We start from the raw sequence: 27,114 nt of genomic DNA, 5'->3' as shown, positions 1-27,114 counted from the left end.
GGCCCCACCCAGTGAGGTTTAAGGGATGTTCTTAAACAGAACTATAAGAAACAGTATCTATTTCTGTTTTACAAGCTCTGATTTATCAAAGATGGGAGAAATACCCTTTTTCCCATCCATGGAAAGCAAAATGGTTTAAAAAATATAAAGAATTATCTTGAACGGGGAAGATAAATTTTTAAATTTTTTCCTGATTCCTTTTTCTAAAAATTTTTTAGCCAGATCTGAATTCTAACGTTTTTATTTGCTCTTCTTTTCAATTAGTGTTGGAACAATGTGTTCAAGTAAATGGCATGTTAATGGGGAAATGAATCACTTTGCCACTGCATTTTATTGATATTTAACTTCAGTATTCTTTGGGAATCGTCAGTATTCATGTCATACTTCTAATGTGTCGTTCAGGAATCTACTTACGGGACCCATATCCATGAGAAGCGTGAAGAGCGAGAAGCAAGATTCTGTAACACTGTTCATGACATTGTGAACAGAGGGGGCAGAGGTCTCATTCCTGTCTTTGCTCTTGGAAGGGCTCAGGAGCTGCTCTTGATTTTAGGTATGACTTTTCCTTTTTATTGGGGGATTCTCAAAATCTTGGAATGCCTTTCTATCAAGGTAATTGTCTGGCCTCGGATAGGTCATTCTGCCTGTCTGGGCTTCAGTTTCTGCATCTAAAAATACGTAGTGCTGTAAAAGCCCAGAGAAACAGTGACCCTTGGGTGCTGCTCCTGGAAGTATAAGTGGTGCCCTTTTCTGGAAGTTGCCAACAGCCTCAGAACTCTCTGCAGTGAGTTGAGTCCTAAAAATATGTCACCCTTTGTCCCAGCAGTACCGCCTGTGGGAAACAAATGATACAAAGAAAATTTTATCAGTAAGGGTACTCATCATTTTAGTAGTTTCTAAAAGATTTATTTATTTATTTTAGAGAGGAAGAGAGACAGGCGGGTAGGGGACAGGGGCAGAGGGAGAAAATCTCAAGCAGACTCCCTGCCGAGCATGGAACCCAGTGCAGGGCTCAGTCCCACAGTCCCTGAGATCACAACCTGAGCTGAAACCAAGAGTCAGATGCTCTGAGCCACCCAGGCACCCCCATCATTTTAGTATTTTTAAAGAAATATCATGTCAGTAAATATCACCTTGTAGGAAGAAAAAATCATATCACAGATGAGTAATTGTGTACTTTCACATAAAATATTACTTGAACAAAAAAATTAGGGTTCAAGACAGTATGTACTCCAATCCTAGTTAAAAATACACAAATGACTGGAAAGATGTTGAATCTGGATAGTGAGAAAGCGGATGATTTCTTTCTTCTACTTTTCTCTATTTTCCAAACGCTTCCATGAGCATGTATAACTGTTCGTAATAAGAGGAACAATGGGTGCCACTTTTTGCGTGTATTTATACTTAATGGTCCTTTCTAACTCAAACATTCTGTGATGCTGTTTGAGGAAGGCACTCTTCTTGAAGACTGTGTATACAGCTTTAGTGTGAAGAACTAGAAATGGTTACATCAAGCCCTTGCTCTCACCTCCATCTGTAGGATGTTAAGGATAAGTCTATCCCTATTACACTGGAAAGGAAAACAAGGAAGAATGTGGTAAGTGATCTGTGAGAGGGAGGACATAGTAGGAGCTGCATTTTCTGCATCCTCAGCCAGTCCAGTTTTCTGTTGGTCGTTTTTTCTAACTGCAAGTCAAACTTATCCTTGGAAGACTTGAACTAATGGTGAGATCGAGCCCTGCTTGGGACTCCACGCTCAGCGGGAAATCTGCTTGAGATTCTCTCTCCCTCTCCCCCTCCCCCGCTCATGCTCTCTCTTGAAAATAAATAAATACAATCTTCAAAATAAGCTAAGTAAATAAATAAATAAAAAGTCTCCATAACAAAGTAATTTGAAGAACAGAGGAAATTGGGAAGGGGAAACCATGTTGTTATCATCAAATTGGTTGCCAGATTCATAAAAATAAAGGACACCCACTTAAACTTGAATTTCAGATAAATAATAAATAATATCTTAGTACAAGTATCCCAAATATTTAATATATATTCTTACCCTGAAAATCTTTTGTTTTTTGTCTGAAATTCAAGTTTAACTTGGCATTTGGTACTTTTATCTGGCAAGTCTACCATCAGGACGTATGTCATGATTCATTTTCTGAACCAGGACTGCTGTATGCAATTACTTGTTCCTTTTCCCCTAAATTCTCCCTTACAATGTAGTATAATAGAGGATAGCCATTTGAATGAGTGGTTTCAGATTTCTTCTATGTTCTAGCCATGTGACCTTGGGGCAAGTTATTTAACTTTTCTTTGATATTTAAAATTTACCCATAAAAATACATACAAAAAAATGGGAGAAGTGATAACGACCCTGGGATGCAGTATGTATTGCGGGGTATTTGAGAAACAAAAGTATATAGGAAACTTTGACACCATTAAAGAATTTTCATTACATCAGTAAAAACACGAGCAGAATAAACCAGAGGGCAAAGCAGGAAATGTATTGGTCACATGCGTGATAGGAGAAGTCCCTGTCCTTCTATAGAGTTTTCACTTGTAAATCAAGTAGAAAAATAACACTTCCAACTCTTCCACCTTTTTTTAAGCCTGTTTCCTAATCTATAAGATGGAGGTGAATCTTCATAAGGTTGTTTTAAAAATTAGAAATAATATGTAAATAATAAATGTAAATTGCCTACCAGGCATTTAACACATTTCCTAAATGCAGGTGCGCCTAGGAGAATTAATTATATCTTTTGGTCATACTACTCTTACAATATTTTGGAATTTATGAGAGTTTTCCCCTAAAATAAGCCTTCCTCTGAAGGTTTATTGCCCACAGTTTTCCTTTATTATCAGAAACTGGCAGCTTTTTAAAAAATGTAGTCATACAGTAATATGACTATCCTATTTTTAAATGTTCAGTAGCAGTTTAACCCTGGCAGTCCTGTTCTGTAACTAGCAAAGTCTGACTACAAGGAGTCTAATTTTGATAAGCCTTTGAAATACTGGGAGTACATGTTTGTTTAAAACTATCCTGGAATTTAGTGTCTCTCTAAGGTAATAAGTTATGGTCTGTTACTGTAAACTTCTACTGAATTGTTTTTTTTTTTGTTTTTTTTTTTAAAGATTTTATTTATTTATTTGACAGAGAGAGAGACAGCCAGCGAGAGAGGGAACACAAGCAGGGGGAGTGGGAGAGGAAGAAGCAGGCTCATAGCGGAGGAGCCTGATGTGGGGCTCGATCCCATAACGCCGGGATCACGCCCTGAGCCGAAGGCAGACGCTTAACCGCTGTGCCACCCAGGCGCCCCTCTACTGAATTGTTTTTAAAAGCTTCCACATCCTGGGACCGTAATCACAATATTCTTTTCAGGTCATGCACTAGTATTTAGAAAAAAGTTTTTATTTTATTCTATTTTTTTAATTTTTTTTTTATTTTTATTTATGTGACAGAGAGCCAGCCAGCGAGAGAGGGAACATAGCAGAGGAGTGGGAGAGGAAGAAGCAGGCTCCCAGCGGAGGAGCCCGATGTGGGACTCGATCCCGGAACACCGGGATCACGCCCTGAGCCGAAGGCAGACGCTTAACGACTGCGCTACCCAGGCGCAGGTCATGCNTTTTTTTTTTTAAAGATTTTATTTATTAATGTGACAGAGAGCCAGCGAGAGAGGGAACATAGCAGAGGAGTGGGAGAGGAAGAAGCAGGCTCCCAGCGGAGGAGCCCGATGTGGGACTCGATCCCGGAACACCGGGATCACGCCCTGAGCCGAAGGCAGACGCTTAACGACTGCGCTACCCAAGGCGCAGGTCATGCACTAGTATTTAGAAAAAAGTTTTTATTTTGTAAGTTTAAATTAGAACCAGGCTAATTTTCTTGGGTGCCTGGGTAGCGCAGTTGTTAAGCGTCTGCCTTCGGCTCAGGGCGTGATCCCGGTGTTCCGGGATCGAGTCCCACATCGGTCTCCTCCGCTGGGAGCCTGCTTCTTCCTCTCCCACTCCTCTGCTATGTTCCCTCTCTCGCTGGCTCTCTGTCACATTAATAAATAAAATCTTTAAAAAAAAAAATTAGAACCAGGCTAATTTTCTTGAACTCTAAACTATATTAACAAAACGAAAAGGCAACCTGCCGAATGGGAGAAGATATTTGCAAATCATACATCTGATTAAGGGTTAATAACCAAAATATATAAGAACGTACACAACTTAAAATCAAAAAACAACCTGATTAAAAAAATGGGCAGAGGACTGGAAGGAACATTTTTCCACAGAAGACATCCAGATGGCCCACAGGCACATGAAAAGATTCTCAGCATCACTCATCATCAAGGGAAACGCAAATTAGAACCACGGGTGAGATACCACCTCACACCTGCCAGATTGGCTATTACCAAAATGACCCCCCCAAAAATGATAAATGTTGCTGAGGATGTGGTGAAAAGTGAACCATGGTGCACTGTTGGTGGGAATGTAAATTTGTGCAGCCACTGTGAAAAACAGTATGGCGTCTCCTCAAAAAATAAAAAAATAGAAATACCCTACAATCCAGCAGTCCTGCCTCTGGGTTTTTATCAGAGAAAATGAAAACATCAATGTAAAGACATATGTGCACCCCTGTGTTCATTGCAACATTATTTACAAAGCCAAGACATGGAGATGACCTAAGTGTTCACTGATGGATGGATGTTAATGAAGATGTGGTGTAGACAGTGGAGGGTATTACTCTGCCATAAAACAGAAGTATCTTGCCATTTGCAACATGCGTGGACCTAAAGGGTATTAGGCAGCGAAATAAGTCAGAGAGAAAGAGTGGATGACTTCACTTACACGTGGAATCTAAAAAACAAAACAAATGATCTAACAAACCAAACAGAAACAAGCTCATAGATACAGGAAACAAACTGCTGGTTACCAGACGTGGGAGGGCTTTGGGGGTGGAGTGAAATAGGTGGAGATTAAGATGTACAAACTTCCAGTTAGATGATAAAGACGTTCCAGAAATGTAAGCATAGGGAATATAGTTAGTGGTATTGTAATAACTTTGGTGACAGATGGCAGCTAGGCTTACCATGGGGATCATTTTGTAGTGTATAAAAATATCAAATCACTATGATGTGCACCTGAAACTGATAGAATATCTTATGTCAGTTGTATTTTAATTTGAAAAAAAATGTTAGCCTTGCCAGGGCCTAGCCAGGAAGCCTTGAAAGCTAGAAGTCCCTCCCACTGCCCCACGATAGCCTCCACGCCTTACACTGGAGCTAAAGCACAAGGGGGACCAACGTGTGTTGAATGAAGGAGCAGCCTTTCCAACCAGAGGCTGCGTCCCAGAGCTGGGACCACCTGTGGGTATCGAATCCTAGCTGCCCACATTCGATCTGTGATCTTGCATCTTGGACAAGGAATTTGGTATTTCTGAGCCTCCATTCCTTTTGTAAGTTGTGGCCTGTGCTCTCTGTGGTCGCAGACACCCTATGTGAGCCCTGCTCAGCCTGCCCCGGAAATGGCAGCCGCTGCTCCTGCCACTAGCCATCCCTGCCTCCAAGCTGCAGGGCCGCTAGGGAAACCAAGGGGCAGGAGCTAGAGCCTCGATCACAAGTAGCTGAGAGCAAGCTGACTGACTAAAGCAAGACAGAATGTACTGGAAGGTATTGGTATCCCCAGACTGTTCATTTAAAGTGGTAAGCCAGTGTGGAAGAGGGACCCTGCTGAGGGCAGGAGGCAAGATCCACTAGGAATGCGTCCCAGGAAGGAGTACCCACTCACTGTTACCTGAGTGTCGGCAGGCACGGCCAAGCCCGGTGAGAAGCCTGCCAGGTACAGAGCCACGAGGATGAGGCCTACTGCGGAAGGGACTGGAAGGGACCTGAGAGAGGAGATGGCCTCGATGAAAATATCCAAGGTCCAAGACTGGCACCCCCACCCCCGGCTTTCCATCCCTGTGCACAGCAGTGTCTTAAATGTGGTTTACCCTTAACCAGGGTAGTAATTACTGCAGACATAGCTGACATGTTGAACAGATTGTTGTGTGCTTGTAATTACAGATTGTATTTCTAACACTCCAGGGGGTTTCAAACGTTGATATCTTTGCTGTTAACACATAAATTAGTCATTTGTAGACATATAGTTTTGTATATACACAGCTCTATGCTTTATTTCTTGGTTGTGTGAATTTCTTAAAATTCATCTGTTATTTGAGCTGTTTACCCCACATAACAAAATGAAATTTGTTTCTTATAAAATCTTTCTAGATGAGTACTGGCAGAATCACCCAGAACTCCATGATATTCCCATATACTACGCGTCATCTTTGGCCAAGAAGTGCATGGCAGTGTACCAGACGTATGTAAATGCCATGAATGACAAAATCCGCAAACAGATCAACATCAATAATCCCTTTGTTTTCAAGCATATTAGTAACCTCAAGGTGAGTGCTGAGGAAGGACCCGTAAACACAGATGAGTCAGTGGCGCTCACAGCTGCCTGCCATTGATTCCGAGGCCCAGTCCTTGCTGAGGTCTCGCTGTCTCTCTAGCAGGCACCGTTTTTCTACAGGAAAACAAAAATCTAGCAACTGGCATTCTTTCCTGCTTAAACAAATTTTGCCCCTTGTTCCAAGTCTGCGTACATTCTCAGTATTTACTGCTGCTGATTAGTTGGGTCTCTCTGCCATAGTAACAGGAAATCCTGATGAGAAAAATATACTCAAACCTAATCATCTTTTTTATTCCCACTGCAGATTCCATGTATGAAAACTTTACTTTTGTAGAGCATTCAACAAACAATAAAATCTGATTTTCTTTAGTTAAAAAAATAGTTTTAGAAAAATCTTGTTTTCTTAAAACTAATGCTTTCATCTCAATAAATGATAGCCCAAATAATTCAAGTTATAAGTCATCTTCCAGTTATAAATGGGCTCTACTCATAAAGTATTATTTTTTAAGTTAATTTTTAAGAATTAGAGCCAAGTTTTCCCTAGAAACAATGTTGAGCTTTTTGGTTAGATTTCTAGGCCAGCTCAAAATATTCATGAAGCACACAAGGCCATTGTGAGCAGGAAAATTCTTTCGGAGTTCTATCTTGGGTGGATAGAAAGCCATTTGACACTTACTTTTTTCTTGCCCCCCTATGTAGCAATGAAAATGGTCCTAATAGCCCATTAATACCAGTAGGAGATTTAAAAGATCAGTGTGAACTAACTGCCTTTTCTCACTTTGTTCTCCTTTCATTCCTAACCTAAATTGTTTAGAAACTTAGAAATTGGACTTAAAATGTTTTACTAGTCTCATCAAGGCCCTTTCAGTAGTGTGATTGATCTTTTTACCTAGCTTTTTGTTATTTAAAAACGAGGACTGCCTTGCCAAACCCTGGTACTCAAAATGCCTTTACCATTCCTTTTTCCCCTCTTAGAGCATGGATCATTTTGATGACATTGGTCCCAGCGTTGTCATGGCCTCCCCAGGCATGATGCAGAGTGGCTTATCCAGAGAGCTCTTTGAAAGCTGGTGCACAGATAAGAGGAACGGTGTCATTATAGCAGGGTACTGTGTGGAAGGGACACTTGCCAAGGTCAGCCATGGTCTTAGACCACCGTGTTATTCCTAATGAGAATTGCCAAGGTGGCACATTAAAGCCTGAGAAGCACCCATCTGGTCGCAGTAAAAACCATGGAAAGGAACCTATTTGAGACAAACGTAAAAACATGGATACCCTCATTCACTGAAGAAGAAGTTTGCCAATGTGTGTTCTCTTGAAAAGTCACAAGGTGTTTGGGTTGATTGCCCATCTTCCTGTTGATACACAATGGTTGATGTTAACTCTTAGGGATGTACACATGGTAGGAAATGCATGCAGAGCTCTAGAAGCAGTTTCTAAACATCCAAGCATCATGTCCTCTTACCTCCTCCTTCTAGAACTTGTCTTATTTTTAAAAATACGTTATGATTCCCCATTTCGACCGTTTTTTATTATTTTTGCGTATTCTCTAAGTCACACAGACAATGTTGGCTGTGTATTCAAAATAGATTTCCAGAACAGAAACACGTCTGTCTGAAAAGTGACTTTTTAGAGCAGGAGAATAGCTGGGAATCCCAAGTTTGCCATTCTGGTCATAAGTTACAATTGCCACTTCCAGTACTCCAAGTACATTGGATTTTAGTTAACCTGCTTACTTTCCTGATTAAATATTTGCTCGACCAAGAAAATAAGTATTTAATATTTACTAAGTCCATTGTTAGAATGCATTTTGTGCTAAAGGTCCCAAGTTTAATGTAAGAGGTTTTGGCTGCATTAACAAATAGAAAATGTACCTTTTCTTTTCTGATTGGATAGTTTATTTGTTTTGTTTCTTTTATTTTTGTTTTGTTTTGTTTTGTTTTAACAGCATATCATGTCTGAGCCAGAAGAAATCACTACCATGTCTGGACAGAAGTTACCACTGAAAATGTCTGTTGATTACATTTCTTTCTCTGCTCACACAGATTACCAGCAAACCAGTGAATTTATTCGTGCTTTGAAACCGCCTCATGTGGTTAGTCTATGAATTTGATTTATAATATAAAAGGGGAAGAAAACATACCCAAGAAAGGTAGCCCTTTTCGCAGAGTGTTTCTGCAAACACTTGGACCTGACCTTTGCAGCTCCCCTCTGAGTTAGGCAAGCTGTGTCTCCATTTACCCAAGGTCCCTCATCAGATCCCCCAACCCCAACTCCAGTGCCCCTCCTGTCATTTTCTGCAGCCTCCCCAGTAACTTAAGAGCACAGGCTTTGCCTGTGACTGCTTGTTTTGACTCCCAGCTCCATCCCTTAGTTGCTGGGTAACCCTGGGCAAGTGACTTAACGTCTTTATGCCCCATTTGTAAATAGGGATAATACTACCTCATAAGGTGATTATGAGGAAGGGACAAGAGAACATGGGTCTAAAGCATGTAATATGGTGCCTGGCATGGAGTAAATGCTTAATAATATGAAAGAAGAGAAAGACAAATCATATAATAGTAAAAATTAAAGATCCAAATAGATATGAAATCATATAACTCCTTACTGATGTGATTTGTTTATATTTTTAAGCTTCATGTAATATGAAAATAGCAATTCTATTTTGGTGGGATTGGGGAGGTAATAAGAGGGAAAAGCTAAAAAAAAAATGTGTATTTTTAATCAACAGAACACTCGGGGAATGTGTGTGGGTAGGAAACAGATGAAGGGCCCTTTCTAGATTTATTGAAAAGTAGTTCAGAAGAGATAGCGTTTTGTTAGTTTTTTTTTTCCCTTAAATTTTTTTCATTGTGATAAAATATATATAACTTAGAAGTTGCAATTTTTTTTTAAATTTTTTATTTTATTATTATATTATGTTAGTCACCATACAGTACATCCCCGGATTCCGATGCAAAGTTCGATGCTTTTAGTTGCGTATAACACCCAGTGCACCATGCAATACGTGCCCTCCTTACTACCCATCACCAGTCTATCCCATTCCCCCACCCCCTCCCCTCTGAAGTCTTCAGTTTGTTTCTCATAGTCCATAGTCTCTCATGTTTCATTCCCCCTTCTGATTACCCCCCTTTTCTTTATCCCTTTCTTCCCCTACCGATCATCCTAGTTCTTATGTTCCATAGATGAGAGAAATCATATGATAATTGTCTTTCTCTGCTTGACTTATTTCACTTAGCATTATCTCCTCCAGTGCCGTCCATGTTGCAGCAAATGTTGAGAATTCGTTCTTTCTGATAGCTGAGTAATATTCCATTGTATATATGGACCACAGCTTCTTAATCCAGTCATCTGTTGAAGGGCATCTCGGCTCCTTCCATGATTTGGCTATTGTGGACAATGCAGCTATGAACATTGGGGTGCATATGGCCCTTCTCTTTACTACGTCTGTATCTTTGGGGTAAACACCCAGTAGTGCAATGGCTGGGTCATAGGGTAGTTCAATTTTTAACTTTTTTAAGGGACCTCCACACTGTTTTCCAGAGTGGCTGTACCAACTTGCATTCCCACCAACAATGTAGGAGGGATCCCCAGAAGTTGCAATTTTTAACCATTTTTAAGTGTACAGTTCCACGGCATGAATCACATTCACAGTGTTGTGCAACCATCACCATGCCCTGTTCCCAGACTTTTTCATCACCCCAAACAGAAACTGTACCTCAATATTAAGCAAAAATTCCCCATTTCCTCCTCCCCAGCCCAGGTAACCTCCAGTTTACTTTCTGTCTCTGAATTTGCCTGGCCTAGGTATTACGCATCAGTGAAATCCTACAGCACTTAACAGAATGTGTTCAAGGTCCTTCCATATTGTAGCACGTGTCAGAACTCCCTTCCTGCGTGTGGGTCAACAACATTCTGTTGCATGTATAGACCACACCCATGCCCTCAGTATCTGGGTGCTGCGGTGAGCACTGAGCTCTAAGTATCTGTGTGAGTCCCTGTTCTCACTTCTTTAGCGTATATACTGAGGAGTGGCCTCACCGGATCGTTGGGCCATTCTGTTAACTTTTGGAGGAGTCACTCAACTTTCCATAGTGGCTGCACCATTCTGCGTTCCCCCAGCAGGGCACCAGCATTCTGATTTCTCCGCATCCTCGCCAGCACTTGTTTGCCGCTTTGTAATTACAGCCATTCCTCGTAAGCGTGAAGCACTATCTCATTGTGGTTTTGATTCTCACTTCCCTAATGACTAATGATGTTGAGTGTCCTTCCGTGCGCTCTGCTGTTAATTTTTGAGTTCCTTCTGCCCTGGGAGTCCTCACAGGGATTTGCCAGTGGCCCTTTCTCAATAAGCAGGGTCTTGGGTGGAGAAAAATCCCTCGCCTGCTTTTATCTCCGTGAACTATTGAAGTTCTCAGTGCAGGCTCCTCACAGGGGTTCTCTAGTGCAGGTGGTTCATGGAAGTGCTCCCACAGGTTAAAGCCAGGGAGGAAGTGTTGTATTGCCCTTTCTCTCGGCTCTCCCCGCCTCATCCTCAGTCCCATTTCATTGCTCTCCAGGCTCTCTCTCTGCTGACAGTTTAAATTCCTGGATTGAACTCGATGCTTACGTTCCTTCAATAACCAGGTCAGCACAAGTGTATTTGCGTGATAGTATAACAGTAGTGTTAGAGGTAACAGTAAGTAACAGCATTTATTTCTTACCATGTGCCGGCTACTGTACTCACGTTTTAAGTAATCTCTACACCTGCCATGGGGCTCGAACTTAAAACCCCGAGCTCAAGAGTCGCATGCTCTACCGACTGAGCCAGCCAGGCGCCCTGTACTCTGATTTACACGTTATCAACTTGCTTACTCCTTACAACCAACAACTCTTTGTAGATGAGAAAACGGAGATGTTAAGTAACTTGCCCAAGTTGACACAGCTAAAAAGTGCTTGAGCAGCCAGGCCTCAACGCCAGGGCTCTTTACTAGGCCGTGTGCCTCTGCCTAGTAGTGATGCTAGCTAGGCTTCTGTGAGCTCAGGCAAGAAATCATCTGCCAGGAGTATGTAGGTTAAGATTGATCTGTCTTGTTAAATACAGATTATAGAAGTGAATAGAAAGAGACTGGCATCTAATACAGTTGTTGTAAATACCCCTCAAAGGCAGTTTCATTTGGTTCCAAACTAGTTTGTTTGGTATTACTATAATAAATGGAAGAAAATACCAGAAGTCTTTTGCTTCCCCCATAAAAAGCTTCTTTGGAAAGTCTTGTATTAAGAAACCTAAAGAAAACTGTGGGTGTTTTCTGCATTCGTAAGAGTAGCGGTGGTTTCATACAAGAATCCCACTCCTAAAGCTGGCGGAGGCTACAGAAGGCACGTGGTGCAGCCCTTTACAGTTGAGCACAGAAGTCTAGAAGAAGCCTAGCTTCCGTAAAGTGGTATATCTCACTAGCGGCAAGACCTGAACTAGAAGTGTCTTTACTCTGTCTTAAAAATAGTTCCACTTCAGGATTTTTAAAGCCAAACAGAATGAAAATAACTGTACATGTTTGATTGATGAGAGGTCCTTCAAAGTCGTTAAGTTTAATAATGTCAAGTATATGTCTCTTTCACATATCGAAGTCAGATAGGGGCCATCATTAAGCCAAACTCAGGCTGTTTCCCTGTGCTCTCTTACAATTCATTCTATGTAGATTTTAGTCCATGGAGAACAGAACGAAATGGCCAGATTGAAAGCAGCCCTGATTCGAGAATATGAGGACAACGATGAAGTTCACATAGAGGTTCATAATCCTCGGAATACAGAAGCTGTGACCTTGAATTTCAGAGGAGAAAAGCTAGCCAAGGTAAAAGGTTGAGGTTTCTAATTTTTTTTTTTAAGATTTTATTTATTTATTTGACAGAGAGAGAGACAGTGAGGGAACATGAGCAGGGGGGAGTGGGAGAGGAAGAAGCAGGCTCCCATCGGAGAAGCCTGATGTGGGGCTCGATCCCATAACGCTGGGATCACTCCCTGAGCCAAAGGCAGATGCTCAACCGCTGTGCCACCCAGGTGCCCCTGAGGTTTCTAATCTTATCCACGTCTTTTCTAAAGGGAAGTGTATACTTCTTAAAAATGTAGACTTCTTTTCATCAGCGCAAGATAGTATCCTTAATGGTGATTTCTGTCTTAGTATTGTATAAGAATTTCATCCGTATGCTTCTTTAGGTCTTCTTCTGGTCCTACTAATTCATTTCTTCACATAGGAAGTTTTTTGAATTTGATAGCTTTGTAATCCACATCTCCACTTCCTTTTCCTCCCTGTGTCTGAGAAGAAACAGATATCCTCAAATACTGTTTTATTACTACACCCAATACAGTATTATGTCCACTGGTCCTTCTCCCGAAGAATCTGAAGATAGGCTCATGTGTTTAAACATACATGTGGTATGATGGAACTTACGAACATTTGTCCATTTTGATGTTGAAATATAGTATTTTCAGAATTTAAAACTAAAAGAGTTAAAAATCTTACCTGAGGTTTTAGAGAGATGCTGTAAGTTATGTGCATTTGTGCCTCCTATTAAGATTTTTTTTAAAGGTACTTCTAAGGGAAACTTTTTAGTGATTCATCTGAAGTTTTAAATATCAGACATGTATTAACGAGCAACTTTACAGCAGTTCTTTTAGTATATAATGAGCCAGATATGAGAAGGCTAATTGGTGAATATCCTTCCTTGTGGTTGAGTTTGAGAGGAAAAAAAGTCAGCAAAAGTTAAGATGTGAGGCTTTTGTTGCCAAAAAAGGACAGATGGTTGTATTTACTCTTGAATTAACTCCTGTTCACAAAACTTTCCAGTGGCCACTTCAGTGAGAGCAACCTTGTACCTATAGAAAAATGTATTCAGTTAGGAATCTAAGAATTAAATGTCCCAAACTCTGCTGTTTGAGATTTGGGGAGGGGGGACAATTTTACAGTCAGACAATTTAGAAGAAGTGGAGTTGAACAAAATTAAGCTGATTTCTTTACAGCAGGAGTTTTCAGAGTTTTTATTTTATTTTTATTTATTTAAGATTTTATTTATTTATTTGACACAGAGCAAGCACACGAGCAAGGGGAGTAACAGAGGGAGAGGGAGAAGCAGGCTCCTCACTGAGCAGAGAGCCCGATGTGGGACTCGATCCCAGGACCCTGGAATCATGACCTGAGCCAAAGGCAGACACTTAACCAACTGAGCCACCCAGGTGCCCCCAGAGTTTATTAGGCCATTATGCATTATAAACCTTCAAGAAATATAGAATGCAGCATTTAAAAAGTTTTTAACTAGAGGAGTGCCTGAGTGGCACAGTCAGTTAAGCGTGCCAACTTTTGATTTCAGATGCCTGATGGTCATCATTATGATTGAGTATCTGAATAATTGCATTTTCCAAAATTCTATTTCCTCCTCCTCCTTTTTTTTTTTTCTTTTTATTAGGTCATGGGCTTTTTAGCAGACAAAAAACCAGAACAAGGCCAGCGGGTCTCAGGAATACTTGTTAAAAGAAACTTTAATTATCACATACTTTCTCCTTGTGACCTCTCCAGTAAGTATATTATTAATTGTCAAATATAAATTGATTTTCACATTGAAGGAAAATCTGTGCAAACTTTTCTTCCTAATGGCCAAATTTTAATAACGTACATAACTTTATCGGGAAAAATCTTACTTGAACTATTTAAATGTTTGAATTCTTTGTGAAAGAACTTTTTTCTTAATTGGGAACATAAGTTCACCTCTAAGATGGGTTGACCACTCCTGCTGACCCTTGACAAGCCTGTTTTCTGCCTTTCACAGTGGAGTAACCTTGGACCCCCCGCACACACATTTTGATCTTTATGACCTAGACTTTTACATCACTTGCTGGGCCTTTATGTTGTGTGCCTGTGTAAATGCTGGGCCACCATTACTTTTGCAGTGAATATGGTGTTATCTTAAATAACCATGCTCAGTTTTACGCATATAGTGAGTGCTTTACGAAAGGACAAGGAAAAGCGTTCAGGTATTCATCTGTGAGCTGGGCCAGCAGTCGGCTTTAGCGCATCACGCAGTGGACTGTAACTTGTGCCCCTCTTCAGCGGTGAGTGCAGTCCTACTCTGGGCCAGGCCCTGTGCCGGGTGCTGGAGGACCAAAGATGCGCTACAGAGCACAGCCCCAGCCCCGGAAAGCTGCCTCGTGAGAGAAGCGTTCTTGTCCAGAGCTAGTCACCGTGCTGACAAGTGACACAGAGAAGACCCTAAGTATGTGAGGAGAGAGCAAGCATAGAGAAGTCGGGAAAGGTTTTGTAGACCAGGTAGCACTGGTGCCGGGTGGTGAAGGCTTGTCAGGAGTGGCTAAGCTCAGAAGAAAGCAAAGGACAGCTGGTGTACTGGCTTGAGACCTGCAGGGACCGGATGTTTTCAGGTCGGTGAGGCAGCTGTCCTACAGGTGAAAGCATAAGCTAGCTAGTCGGAGAGCAGGGGTGGGCGTAGGGAGTGAAGGGGAAAATGTAGGGTGGGAACAAATTAAGGAGTACCTTATATGCTTTCTGAAAAACGTGTGCTTGTTTACCTTGCCTTAACTTCCCTCTACCCCTGTATGTGTTTGCAGATTGTATTTTGTGCAACTAGTATTGTTACTTTAAGTGTATTTATTCTAATTTCCTCTTCAGATTATACTGACTTGGCCATGAGCACTGTGAAACAGACCCAAGCCATTCCCTATACTGGTCCTTTTAATTTGCTCTATTACCAGCTTCAGAAATTGACAGGTGCGTATATTTATTAAAATGCACCTAATTGTTTTCTGTTTTTGAGTAAGATACATTTATCTGGGAAAGGATATTATTTAATTTGGGTAATTATCTCAGAATTTGCACAGATTTTATTTGCACTTCACTTGGACATGTTAAAAGCTTTAGGTGAATTTTTGAAAGTGCTTCTGAATTTTTTTTAATGCCGCCTTCTTTATCCTTGATCCACTGAACATGCTGAAAATATCAGTAATCTTTGCTCCTTGTGTTTAAAATCCAAGTTATTCAGAAAATAAGCTTTCTNTAGGGGCGCCTGGGTGGCACAGCGGTTAGGCGGCTGCCTTCGGCTCAGGGCGTGATCCCGGCGTTATGGGATCGAGCCCCACATCAGGCTCTTCCGCTATGAGCCTGCTTCTTCCTCTCCCACTCCCCCTGCTTGTGTTCCCTCTCNTCCTTGATCCACTGAACATGCTGAAAATATCAGTAATCTTTGCTCCTTGTGTTTAAAATCCAAGTTATTCAGAAAATAAGCTTTCTGGTTCCATCAGTACCAGTCTACACGGCAGGTTTTACAAGAACACTTTGAATAACAAACTACACTTTCTATTAATGTGCTCTTCATAACTCAAATAGCACAACGCAACTATAAAATAAACCAGTAGAATGAAAGTCTTTCTTTTTTTTTACTTCAGATCCTCATATTAGAATTATAGGTCATAACACAGTTAATAAAATATGTCTGAATTAACCCTTAATTAAGAGGTTCCTGGGAGGACCAGAAAAGTCTCCGCTTATACAACAGAATATTTCTGTAGACAGATGAATCCTATGAAGACAGAAGACAGAACTGACTAGTTGGCAATAGTTAACTAACCTCATGTTAAATTTTAAGATGCTAATGCTAAATCTCTTATACAAACACAGATGTGTTTGACAATCACCAAAGTTTGTAACTGATAAAATGTTGAAGGTCCAAGGTAAGTCCTGCCTTGTTATATGAATTTTTTTTAATACATGTTGAGATCTTTCAGTTGCTTTAAGCCATTCACATAAAACTGACTTAGTTATTTGAAATCTGACTACACAAGTGAGTAACTAAATTAAATTTTTCATTGTGTATCAAATTTATTTCAGCTGTTTCTATAAACAAAGGAATAATGATGCCTCTAGAAGATTATCAGAAAATTATATACATCTTGATATTCTTTTTTTCAGGTGATGTGGAAGAATTAGAAATTCAAGAAAAACCTGCTCTGAAAGTATTCAAAAATATTACTGTCATACAGGAGCCAGGAATGGTGGTATTAGAAGTAAGATAACATCATTTGCCTTAACAAGGAGGGGGAAAAAATTTAAGACTTCACATATAATTGTAGAGAAAATTTGTTTCTTCTCAATCCGGAAAAATATATATGTGTGTGTGTGTGTGTACATATTTTTCTTGCCCAAATCAGCTTTACATATGACATAGCTGGGCATTTTCTACATAGTTCCGATAACACAGAAACTAATACTAAGGGCACCTGGGTGGTTCAGTCCATTGAGCCTCCAACTCTTGATCTCAGCTCAGGTTTTGATCTCAGGGTTGTGAATTCAAGCCCCGCATTGGGCTCCACACTGGATGTGGAACCTAGTTAAAAAGAAAAGAAATGAAACTAAAATTAAGGCTAAATATTTAGTATGTGTAGTGAATATAGGTTTCATATGAGAAGTCTCAACTAATTTTGTGATAGCCGTGGATGTCTTCAGTTATATCAGAAGATCCAACAGTCCGTTAAGCAACTGCCTTCGGCTCAGGTCATGATCCTGGGGTCCTGGGATCAAGCCCCACGTTGGGCTCCCTGCTCAGCAGAGAGCCTGCTTCTCCCTCTCCCTCTGCCTGCCACTCTGCCTACTTGTGCTCTCTCTCTCTCTCTGTCAAATAAATAAAATCTTTTTAAAGAAAAAAAAAGATCCAACATTCTCAAGATAAAAATCAAATTCTGTTATAAATGAAACAACCTTGACACAAAGTGCTCTTAAGAGAGTGGAATTTTGAAAATTCAAATAAGCAATATTAAGATAACCCAGATACACAAAGGCTAGAAACCATTGAGTGTAGTTCCTATTACTAGAATTTTAAATTCCTACTGGTAGAATTTGGGACTCAGACACCAAATTAATTTGGTGGTTGATTTTGATAACTTGGCGTCTGTTAAGTTCAAAGAAGAACTTTCAAAGGGAACTAAAATAATCCAGGGAGGTACCTCATTTCTTTCTCTGCCTCAAGGTAGAATCCTATGTAAATTACCCATCTAGATGGTCCGCTGTTCTGTTCTTATACGTTACTCTTTTTTTTTTTTTCTTTAAAGATTTTAACCTATTCTTTTAGAGAGTGGGGAAGAGAGAACGTGCGTGCACAAGCTGGGAGAGGGGCAAAGGGAAAGAATCTTGAGCGCAGAGCCCATGTGCGGGGCTCGATCTCACAACCCCAAGACCACAACCTGAACTGAAATCAAGAGTCAGACATGCAATTGACTGAGCCCCCCAGGTGCCCCTGACACATTAGGAAAGGCACTTGTTTCTGAAATAATTCACCTGGTCCCACCCTCACCTGGCACATGAGGGAAACTGTCTTGGAGCCCTGGGCATGTGCGGGGGCAAGGGGGTCCTAGGCTTCATGTGGGAAACAAAAGGAAGTGTTTAAAAATACTGCCCTACATGGTTCTCAAGGGTCTGCATTTGATCCCAGTACCGAGTTACTGCTGCGTGAGCTCAGACAAGTGACCTGTGTAAGTGAAGGTGTCCTGAGGATCAAGCAGGGGGTTGCCCGTAAAGCCCTTGCCACGAAGGAAGCACTCAGTACATCTTAGAGAAGTCCAGTATTGCTAATCTTAGGAAACAGTTAATGTCAGTGAAAATGCACGGAATGAAGTCCCGTACGTACGGTCCCTGGATGAGCGGGTAGCGTTCATGGTTTTTGTGGTCGGCCCTATTCCCACCTTCCCAATTCTGCCTTTTTCTTCGCAGTGGCTGGCGAACCCTTCCAATGATATGTATGCAGATACAGTAACAACTGTGATACTGGAAGTCCAGTCCAACCCGAAAATAAGGAAAGGTACAGAATGATTGCATTTTTGTCAATTCTTTCACTTCTCCCATAGTCTGTGAACTAAAAAGCAGAAGACAGAATCCTAGAACTTGAAATCTGCTTATTCCACGCTGGTGGCCTTCAAGATACAATATGTGCATAACAATGCGTGTTACTCATATTTTAGTTCTTGTCCTGGGTCTTTATTTGTGCTGTTGCCAAAAATCTGGTTGCCATGAACACTAAGATAAAATTCCTTAGTCACGGTCCTCTCAAAAACAATTTAATCAGAAATTCCAAAATACTGCTGAATTGAGCCAGCATGTCTAATAAGAAAATTGGCGGCCCTATTGGTGTTCAGTAAAACCCGTTGAACAGAATGGAATCTCCCCTTAGGGCAATTTTGCAGTCACTTTATGTTTTCTTTTCTAAGTAGCCATTTTCAGTCAGAGAAGACACTAGTGAAGATATCTGTGTGATTTCTTTACAGTTGCATCCTAGCTCATACATAATTCAGTGTAACATTGCATTGGCATGGAAGGTAGCCCTTGAAGAATTCGGGGAAGCCTCCCAGCCTTTACCCTTCTCATGGTACCAGGTCTTGTCCTCTGAGAGAACGGTTCTCTTTTGAAATTACAAAAAATAAACAAGTAGGTAGTCCTTGATTGCAAGAGGAAAAAACATTTTTCTGGATACTTAATAATCCATTGTCTTGTAACTGACCGCATCTATATAATAAAACGAATAAATACCTAGACAAATCTAAATTATTCATCTGAGGTACGGTGTTTGAAATTGTTTTGAGTAATAGTAAAAAAATTGTAAAAATGTTCATCTGGGCACTGCTGATGGCTTGTGTTAGTTGGATTAACTGGTGGGGAATGCACACCCCTGTGTGCGTGTGGCGTAGCGGAGGGAGCTGTGCCTCTGCACGAGCCATGGGTCACGGCAGACCCTGGGTTCTCCTGGGATGCTCACTCCGTCTGTGCCCCCGAGTGCAAAAGTACACGCCTGGCAGAACAGCTCCAAAGGCAGTTGTCAGGTTTTTCTTATTTTCCTGTTTTGCATTTTTCTTATCTTAGGTGATAAAAATATAAAGGACAAAGCACAGGGCAGGGGGTGGGGGGGGGGAGGGGTGTGGGAAGGAAGACCTTCCTTGTGCAGACGTCACAACCAGTGAGTGGTGGCGCGGTGAGGGGCAGTGACGTGAACGACGGTGTGAAGGGCAGAGAACAAGAAGGAAAGGCTCAAACCCAGAGCTCTGAGTGGGCACACGCTTCAGGATCGATGTCCGCTTCCCTGAGAACACAGCCGGCCTTCCCTGTGTATCTTGGTTCGTTCAGTTCAGATCAGATGCTCAGAATTGAATTGCTTTAACCTCCTGGACTCCTTTCTGTTCACTGCATTTTGATGACCCTTTTGTAAAATGAAGTCTGTCTTGTGATATAATCACCTGATGTCAGTGTTTTTGTCAGATATTTGTGTTGTTTTCTGAAAAAGGAGACTTCTATGCAAAAATGGTGTGTTTCTAGGCCGGTTAGGATGCTGGGGAGTCTTCAGGACTGTTCACGTCTTAGCCACCCTGAGCTCAGTTCCACGCTGTGTGATGGGGCAGGGGTTATGGGCGTGTTGGGCCTGAGACTGTCAGCTGTGTTGTCCAGGTGCCATCTGCAGTGGTGACAAAGCCGCCGCTTAGGGACTGTGCTGGAAAACAGAAACAGATAATCACCAAATATGTCCTGTCTGTGTCGACCAGGAAGGAGCGCGTGAGCTGCCATAGACGGGCCTGACTTTATACTGCGCATTTCTCTTAGTGCTCTGGTCCACAAAGTGCACCTTTACTCTGATCTGTGCTGGTGGAATTAACGATGGCTATGATATTATTAGTGATCCACTTTTAATAACAATGTAAACATTGCTTCCTCTGGTTAGCCTCTGGGCACGTCACAGGGATTCATTGCAGACAGGTTAGAAGAGGGTTTTTCCGTGAGTTAATATTTCTGCTGAATTAGCTGCCCTGCATTCCCCAGTTCTGCCCTGCTTTGTGTTGTGTTCAGAAAAGGAGATTCTGTTCTTCTAGAGTAACGAGGAGCTTGCATAGCTAACATTGATTTGACAAATATTTATCGAGCACCTTCTGTTGGGCACGTGTTATTCTTAGGCGCTCAGAGCACAGCAGTGAACACAGCAGCTCGTTCCCCTCTGGGAGCTGAGACTCTAGGGGGCGCTGGCGCAGCTTTGGAGGGTTTGGAGCGGAGCAGACGTGTAGGGTTTTATGGACCATTTTAAGGATTTTGGACTTGTAGTCTGAGCGAAGTGGGTTACGTTGTAAGGTTTTTAAAGGGTCGTGCTGGTGCTCGTTGAGAGGATACTGGAAGGGCAAGTAAGAAAGCAGGTGTTTCAGTCGGAGCTTTTGTGACCGCGCCGCTGGGAGGTGGGCCGTGTGGGTGGGAGGTGGCAGAAAGTGCTTGGGTTCTGGAGATGATGTTGAAGGTTAAACCCGCAGTCCTTCCTGCTGGGTTAGATACAGAGAGTGAGAGAAAGCAGACACCGTGAATTTCAAAGAGAGAAGACAGTGACCCAGGGAGTGTTTGTGCTACATTAGCCTGGAAAGCTGTCACCCATGGGGCGAAGTGACAGGGTTTTTAACAAGCAGGACTTGCTCCTTCAGAAGATGAAAAATATCATGAGGACGGACACACGCCCTCTTCTCTTTTGCTCCGCGTTGGGAGGTGGAGGACGTTCATTCTGTACATGGATTGTGTAACGAATTGACTTTCTCCTATCCGGACTTGGTATTTGAACTTTTTAGAGCAGAGTCACCAACCAGGGCCCACAAGCCAAGTCCAGCCGTCCACCTGTTTTTGTAGTTTTATTGAAACATGGCAATGCCCGTTTGTCTCCATGCCGTCCGCTGCTGCTCTCTGAGCTGCTGCAGCAGAGATCACGTGGCTCAGCAAGCCTCAGACACGATCGGGCCATTTACAGAAGTTGGCCAGGCCTATTCTAGACGCACCTTCTGTGAACAGGCTGATTCTTCTTTGCTAGTATTTCACTCCCTTTTCATTTCTCAGCCTGCTGAGACTTGGGTCTGGATTCTGGAAACACAGCTTGTGTTTGTATCTGTGTGTGGTTAGCCCCAACTTCAATTTCTGTATCCCCCTGTTCTCGAGGACACACAGCCAAGCTTAAGCATTTTCAAAATGTATTATTTTATGTTCTCCTATTCCATTACGTTCTTCTGTTTGACCTGCACCTGTTTTCAGCACGTCCGTGTCTCGACACACACACCTGCTAGGGGCAGGTGTACCTAGGAACTGATTTCACATCATCCATACCTAATCTCGTGTATCTGAGGAGTTTGTCATGAATATTAGTGATAAACAGGCAGATATGCATATGTGGGCACTCACATGTTGAGTTTGGAAAGTTTCTTTTAATAGTTTCATAGCTTAGATATTTTTTAATGTATTTTATGAGATTTTACACCTAACTGTTTGTTTAATACTTAACAGAATGATTATAATTAAAGTAAAAAGATTTATTATATAGCTTTCTTGGCTGGCATCTGGTTCGTTGTATATTCAGTTAAAACTCAAACTATTTATTTTACCATAAGGGAAAAAAAACCTTTTGCGACTGTATGTTGTGATGGTTTAACTGCACTTCTTGTGGTCGTTTCGCTGTGTATACAAATATTAAAGTATCATGTTGTATACCTTTAAAAAGAAGGGAAAAGCCTCATAAATTAAAAGCAATCAGAGTAACTGTGGTCTGACTTATAGAATAATTTAGGAGAAACGACAGAGTAGGCTCACTGCAATCAACTTGGAAACACATCACTCCACAAAGAAACATCATATTCTTTAGCTGTGAGCCCCCAGTCAAGACAGCCACCAGTCTACTTACTTTTCCTTCTCCCGCTTTCTCTCTGGATTTACCTCTTCTGGACCTTTCATAAAAATGGAATCATAATGCACGGTTTTTTGTGCCTGGCTTCTTTGACTTAGCATAATGCTTTCAGGTTCCATCCACGTTGTCGCGTGAATCAGGACTTCATTCGTTCTCATGGTGAAATAATTTTCCATTGTATGGATATACATCCTTTTGTCTCTCCATCTATTAGTTGATAGACATTGGGGTTGTTTCTACCATTTGGTTGTCATGGATAATGTTGCTCTCGGCATTCATGGACAAGTTTTTGTGTAGATGTATGTTTTCACTTCCCTGGGAGCAGAATTGCTGGGTCATATGGTAACTGAATGGTGCACTTTTCGGGGAGCTGCCAGACAGTTCTGCACAGTTTTGCCGCTGGTGATGGGCTGGGAGGCACTGACTGATGTCCCGGGCCACACTTGAAACTCCAGATCGTCTTCCCAAACCGTCAGATTACTGTGTTTTGGGAAGGGGAAGCTAAGTAATCTAACAGGTACATGATTTTAAATAGTAATTTTATTAAAATCACTATAGGTGCATTATATATAGTAGAATGCAAAAGTTATATAATGTTTTAGGTAAAACAGAAGCTTCAGAGATCTCTAAGCCTGGTCGTGCCCCCCGGACTCCTGGAGTTACAAGTTCACTTCCGCTCATACATGAAATGCGGAAAAGTTTGAGGAACATTACAAATAAAAAGTGATCTTACGTGTCATTTTGTGGTTCTGTATTTAACAAGAACCACAGGTAAAGTGATGGGAATAACCGTTTGCCTCGCAGATGGATGGTTGGTTTGTCACTTGAAGGATTCCATAGTTGATCACCTTATCTTATCAGTAACTGGGTTCTGATGATTGACTCGGGGACTATTTTAAATAAGAATTTGGAAATTGATCTCTGTTGCTTTTTCCCCAGGTGCGGTACAGAAGGTTTCTAAAAAATTAGAAATGCACGTTTACAGCAAGAGGCTGGAGATCATGCTCCAGTAAGTGCTGTCCCCATTACTGCCCCACAGGGGGTGGCGAGGGGAGGCCGGGGTTTAGTTCGGGCTTCCTGATGGCCGTGGGGCTCAGACGGGTCACTTCACCACTCTGGATGTCTGTGTTTGTATCTGTAAAGTGGTTTGAATCGCATCTTTCCAGCTAACACTCTAGCTGGTTCCAAGTACCAGTGACCTTGGCTAGCCATGTCTGGCATAGTCCACTAACATTGGTACATCATTACTAAGGACAAGTACTAAACTCTTCACCTGGTGTTACTAGGCCTTCAAGACTTACATATATATTCTCCTTAAATGTGAATTTTGAATTAAGAATGGTTTTCTTCTGGACTCTTCTCAGTAAGTCTGTAAACTATGAATTACCTTTAAACTGAGTATTTTTCTAAACACTAGATATTAGGTCTTTCCCCTTATCTCAAGTACTTTTTAAGACTGATTTTGGGGGGCTTCTGGCTGGCTCAGTTGGTGGATCATGTGACTCTTGATCTCAAGGTCATGAGTTCAAGCCCCTCAATGGGTGTGGAGCCTACTTAAAATAAAAAAATTTTTTAAAATACTGATTTGGGTATTTTTTTCTAGATAAAATAGTAACTTGCGTCGTAGTGGATAACCACCATTTAAGCTATGTATTATGCCAAGAAAAGGAAAGTTAAAAGATTTGAATTTAGTTTTATAATTTCCACGTCTAGCACAGTGCCTTGAACGTAGTATCACAAATTCTTGTTAAGTAAGGGACTGCTTCTACTTTTTTTTTTCCACTTTTATTAACTGCCTCTATTTTTTTTTAAAGATTTTATTTATTTATTTGACAGAGAGACAGCTAGTGAGAGAGGGAACACACGCAGGGGGAGTGGGAGAGGAAGAAGCAGGCTCCCAGCAGAGCAGGGAGCCCAGTGCGGGGCTCGATCCCAGGTCCCTGGGATCACTCCCTGAGCTGAAGGCAGACGCTTAACGGCTGAGCCACCCAGGTGCCCCTAACTGCCTCTACTTTTAAATCGAAAGTTACTTGACTAACATCTTAACAAAAGAAGGCACTCTGCATGTTTGGAGGTTTTATGTTAACATTTCTGTTCCTTCCTTTCCCCCAAATTCCTCACTGATAATCTTTTAAGCAGCCAGTTAGTAGCTTTGAAAAAATGGATAGGCTTTCAGGGGTGACCTTGCTAGAAGAAGCTGCCACACGTCTTCAGAAGAACGTTCTCAGTGTTGCCATTTTGATTTTAAAAAGCATCCCTGTCGTACTGACTGGAAAGCAGCTCTCAGGGTGGGGACAGGGGCAGGGACAAGGACAAGCAGTGCCATTCCAAAGGCAGCAGGTGCAGTTCGTGGTCCCATCCACCAACCCCCCCCCCCCCGCAGTCAGAGAAGCCCCCGTCCCCGACTCTGTCTGCAGAGGCTGCACTCTGCAGTTTCTGAGAGTCTGACCTGCCAGCCTGAGGGTCCTGCTCATTTGAGATCTTGGACGCCTGGGACAGTCGGGTGAGACTATGGGACTTAACGCAGGAGGGAGAATACACACGCAGCCACACACGCTTTTATCTTTGATGTCGACGGGTGAGACCCCCGTCCCCTGCAGCCCCTCCCGGGAGTTCAGGTTAAAAAGTGCTTCCACAGAAGGCAGGTGTCCATGCCCTGCTGGTCCTGCGGGGCACGTGACTAGAACAGCTGTGTGGTTGGGCAGCACTGTTGCCAGAAGCTTCGGGGGAGAGTGAACCGGTGTTGCTCTGGACCAGCTCAGCCTCCCCCGTCGGTGGCACCAGAGGGAAGCGCGCAGGGCCAGCCGCCCCTCCCGCCCTCCTCTCCCCAGGCTTGCTTCCCCTGACCTACCATCCTGTCCCTCTTTCTCACCCTTCCACACACACACACACACACTTGAACTGTGAGAAACAGAAATAGGACTAAAGAGCCAAAGCTTACATTCACCTCGTGACCGTGACATACTGAGTGTTTAGACTTCCCAGGTTGATCATAATCTAAAAACTCCAGGTGTGTAAATCCTTAGGATTGTATAGGGGTAAATTTATTGGTTTCTTTAATCAAACCAATAATTGATGACATGAACATGAAACATTTTTCCCTGCCTTTTGAATATATTTCTATAGTTAAACTACAGCGGTTTTCCTTAGTCCTAGGTTACCCAGCCAAGTTTATTCCAACGTATTTATTACCATTAACGTTCTGGAAGAGTTGGCGGCTGGCCGCCGCCCCGCCCCACAGCCCTCCGTGGCCTCAGTGCTTGCCTGGCAGGGGCTGCCCTTTCCCGCCTGTGTGCAGCCTGCTGCTTGCAGGTGCCTGTGTAACTGATGCGGACGGACGTGGAAATCAATGATTAAACTCTAGCTTCTCAGTGACAGACGCAGTGTCTTAGTGACTTTCGTCCCTAAGAAGAGGGCACATAGCAGATGCTCAGTGAAGAGAGTTTAACTCAAAGCAGGCATTTGAAATTGATTCGGAGGAGCAGAGAGCGAGGGGCTTGGCCGTTCACTGGATGCGTTTCAATACCAGCTCCGCTGCCTGCCAGCCACGGGGCTGCGAGCAGATCCCTTCCCTGCGTCTTGTTTTCCTCCTGTGTAAAGGGCTTCTTACTAAAATTGCTTCTTAATAAAATTATTGTAAGTGAAGATCATGTTTGTAAAGTGCATAGCACAGTGCCCGCTGGAGAAAGCATTTTTTTTAAACNAGTTTAACTCAAAGCAGGCATTTGAAATTGATTCGGAGGAGCAGAGAGCGAGGGGCTTGGCCGTTCACTGGAGATGCCTGCGTTTCAATACCAGCTCCGCTGCCTGCCTGCCAGCCACGGGGCTGCGAGCAGATCCCTTCCCTGCGTCTTGTTTTCCTCCTGTGTAAAGGGTTTCTTACTAAAATTGCTTCTTACTAAAATTATTGTAAGTGAAGATCATGTTTGTAAAGTGCATAGCACAGTCCCCGCTGGAGAAAGCATTTTTTTTTTAAACTATTTTTTTTTTTTAAGATTTTATTTATTTGACAGAGATAGAGATAGCCAGCGAGAGAGGGAATACAAGCAGGGGGAGTGGGAGAGGAAGAAGCAGGCTCATAGCAGAGGAGCCTGATGTGGGGCTCGATCCCACAATGCTGGGATCACGCCCTGAGCCAAAGGCAGATGCTTAACCGCTGTGCCACCCAGGCGCCCTACGGAGAAAGCATTCTTGTTTTAAGTAAGCTCTCGGCCCAACGTGGGGCTCGGACTCATGGCCCTGAGATCGAGTCACACGCTCTATTGACTGAGCCAGCCAGGCGCCCCTGAAGAAAACAGTCTTACTAAATGATAGCTGTGTACTTTACCCATTTTATAAAATTAATAAAATATGTGAAGTTACATTAAGGACATCTCAGGAATAGATAGAAGTATAGATAGAAATATTCTACTTCGGAACTAGGGGTTATCGTCAATGTTATTTTCCCCCAATATATGAAAGTATACTTGACTTACTTGTTATTGCATTCTGCACTAATATTGCGTCTTTGTTTACCTTAAGGGACATATTTGGAGAAGACTGTGTCAGTGTAAAAGATGGTTCTGTTCTCAGTGTCACAGTGGACGGGAAAACTGCTAATATAAACTTGGAGACACGGGTACGTAGCTGCTCCTTCCCACTTCAGGACATTTGGGAAAGAAAGTGAAAACAAAAGTAATCTCTGGTCTTACACCAGACAGCTCACTTTTGCATTTTGGCCTTTCAGTTTTTTTTCCCTACATTTGCTTTTTACAGGCTGTGTTTATGTTATTTTATGTAAAGTTACACATTCCTGCTTTTTCTTTTTTTTTTTTTAAGCTTATTTATTTTTTTAGTTAATCTCTACACCTAGTGTGGGGCTCGAACTCATGACCCTGAGATCAAGAGTCAGCTGCTCTTCCGACGAGCCGGTCAGGCACCCCATGTTCTTGCTTCTTCCCCGTCCTTTCCTGAGTGTTCTCG

The 27,114-nt window shown here is 42.2% G+C and overlaps 1 protein-coding gene across 4 annotated transcripts in view; it reads left to right on the top strand.

Annotated features, from left to right (window-relative positions):
• The window catches only part of CPSF3 (cleavage and polyadenylation specific factor 3), a 47,289-nt gene that overhangs the window by 15,627 nt on the left and 4,548 nt on the right, over window positions 1–27,114 (top strand). For all 4 annotated transcript variants that reach the window (XM_002923231.4, XM_034659940.1, XM_034659941.1 and 1 more), the window contains 11 exons: window positions 403–553; window positions 6,252–6,427; window positions 7,411–7,569; window positions 8,384–8,530; window positions 12,114–12,266; window positions 13,876–13,984; window positions 15,090–15,188; window positions 16,386–16,480; window positions 18,180–18,267; window positions 23,092–23,161; window positions 26,674–26,770. In XM_002923231.4, coding sequence (XP_002923277.1) covers window positions 403–553; window positions 6,252–6,427; window positions 7,411–7,569; window positions 8,384–8,530; window positions 12,114–12,266; window positions 13,876–13,984; window positions 15,090–15,188; window positions 16,386–16,480; window positions 18,180–18,267; window positions 23,092–23,161; window positions 26,674–26,770 — 1,344 coding nt within the window. The remainder of the gene's footprint in view (window positions 1–402; window positions 554–6,251; window positions 6,428–7,410; window positions 7,570–8,383; window positions 8,531–12,113; window positions 12,267–13,875; window positions 13,985–15,089; window positions 15,189–16,385; window positions 16,481–18,179; window positions 18,268–23,091; window positions 23,162–26,673; window positions 26,771–27,114) is intronic.

The sequence above is a fragment of the Ailuropoda melanoleuca genome, chromosome 4, assembly GCF_002007445.2.
Source record: "Ailuropoda melanoleuca isolate Jingjing chromosome 4, ASM200744v2, whole genome shotgun sequence".
Taxonomy (NCBI): domain Eukaryota; kingdom Metazoa; phylum Chordata; class Mammalia; order Carnivora; family Ursidae; genus Ailuropoda; species Ailuropoda melanoleuca.
This window is presented reverse-complemented; position numbering and strand designations above follow the sequence as displayed.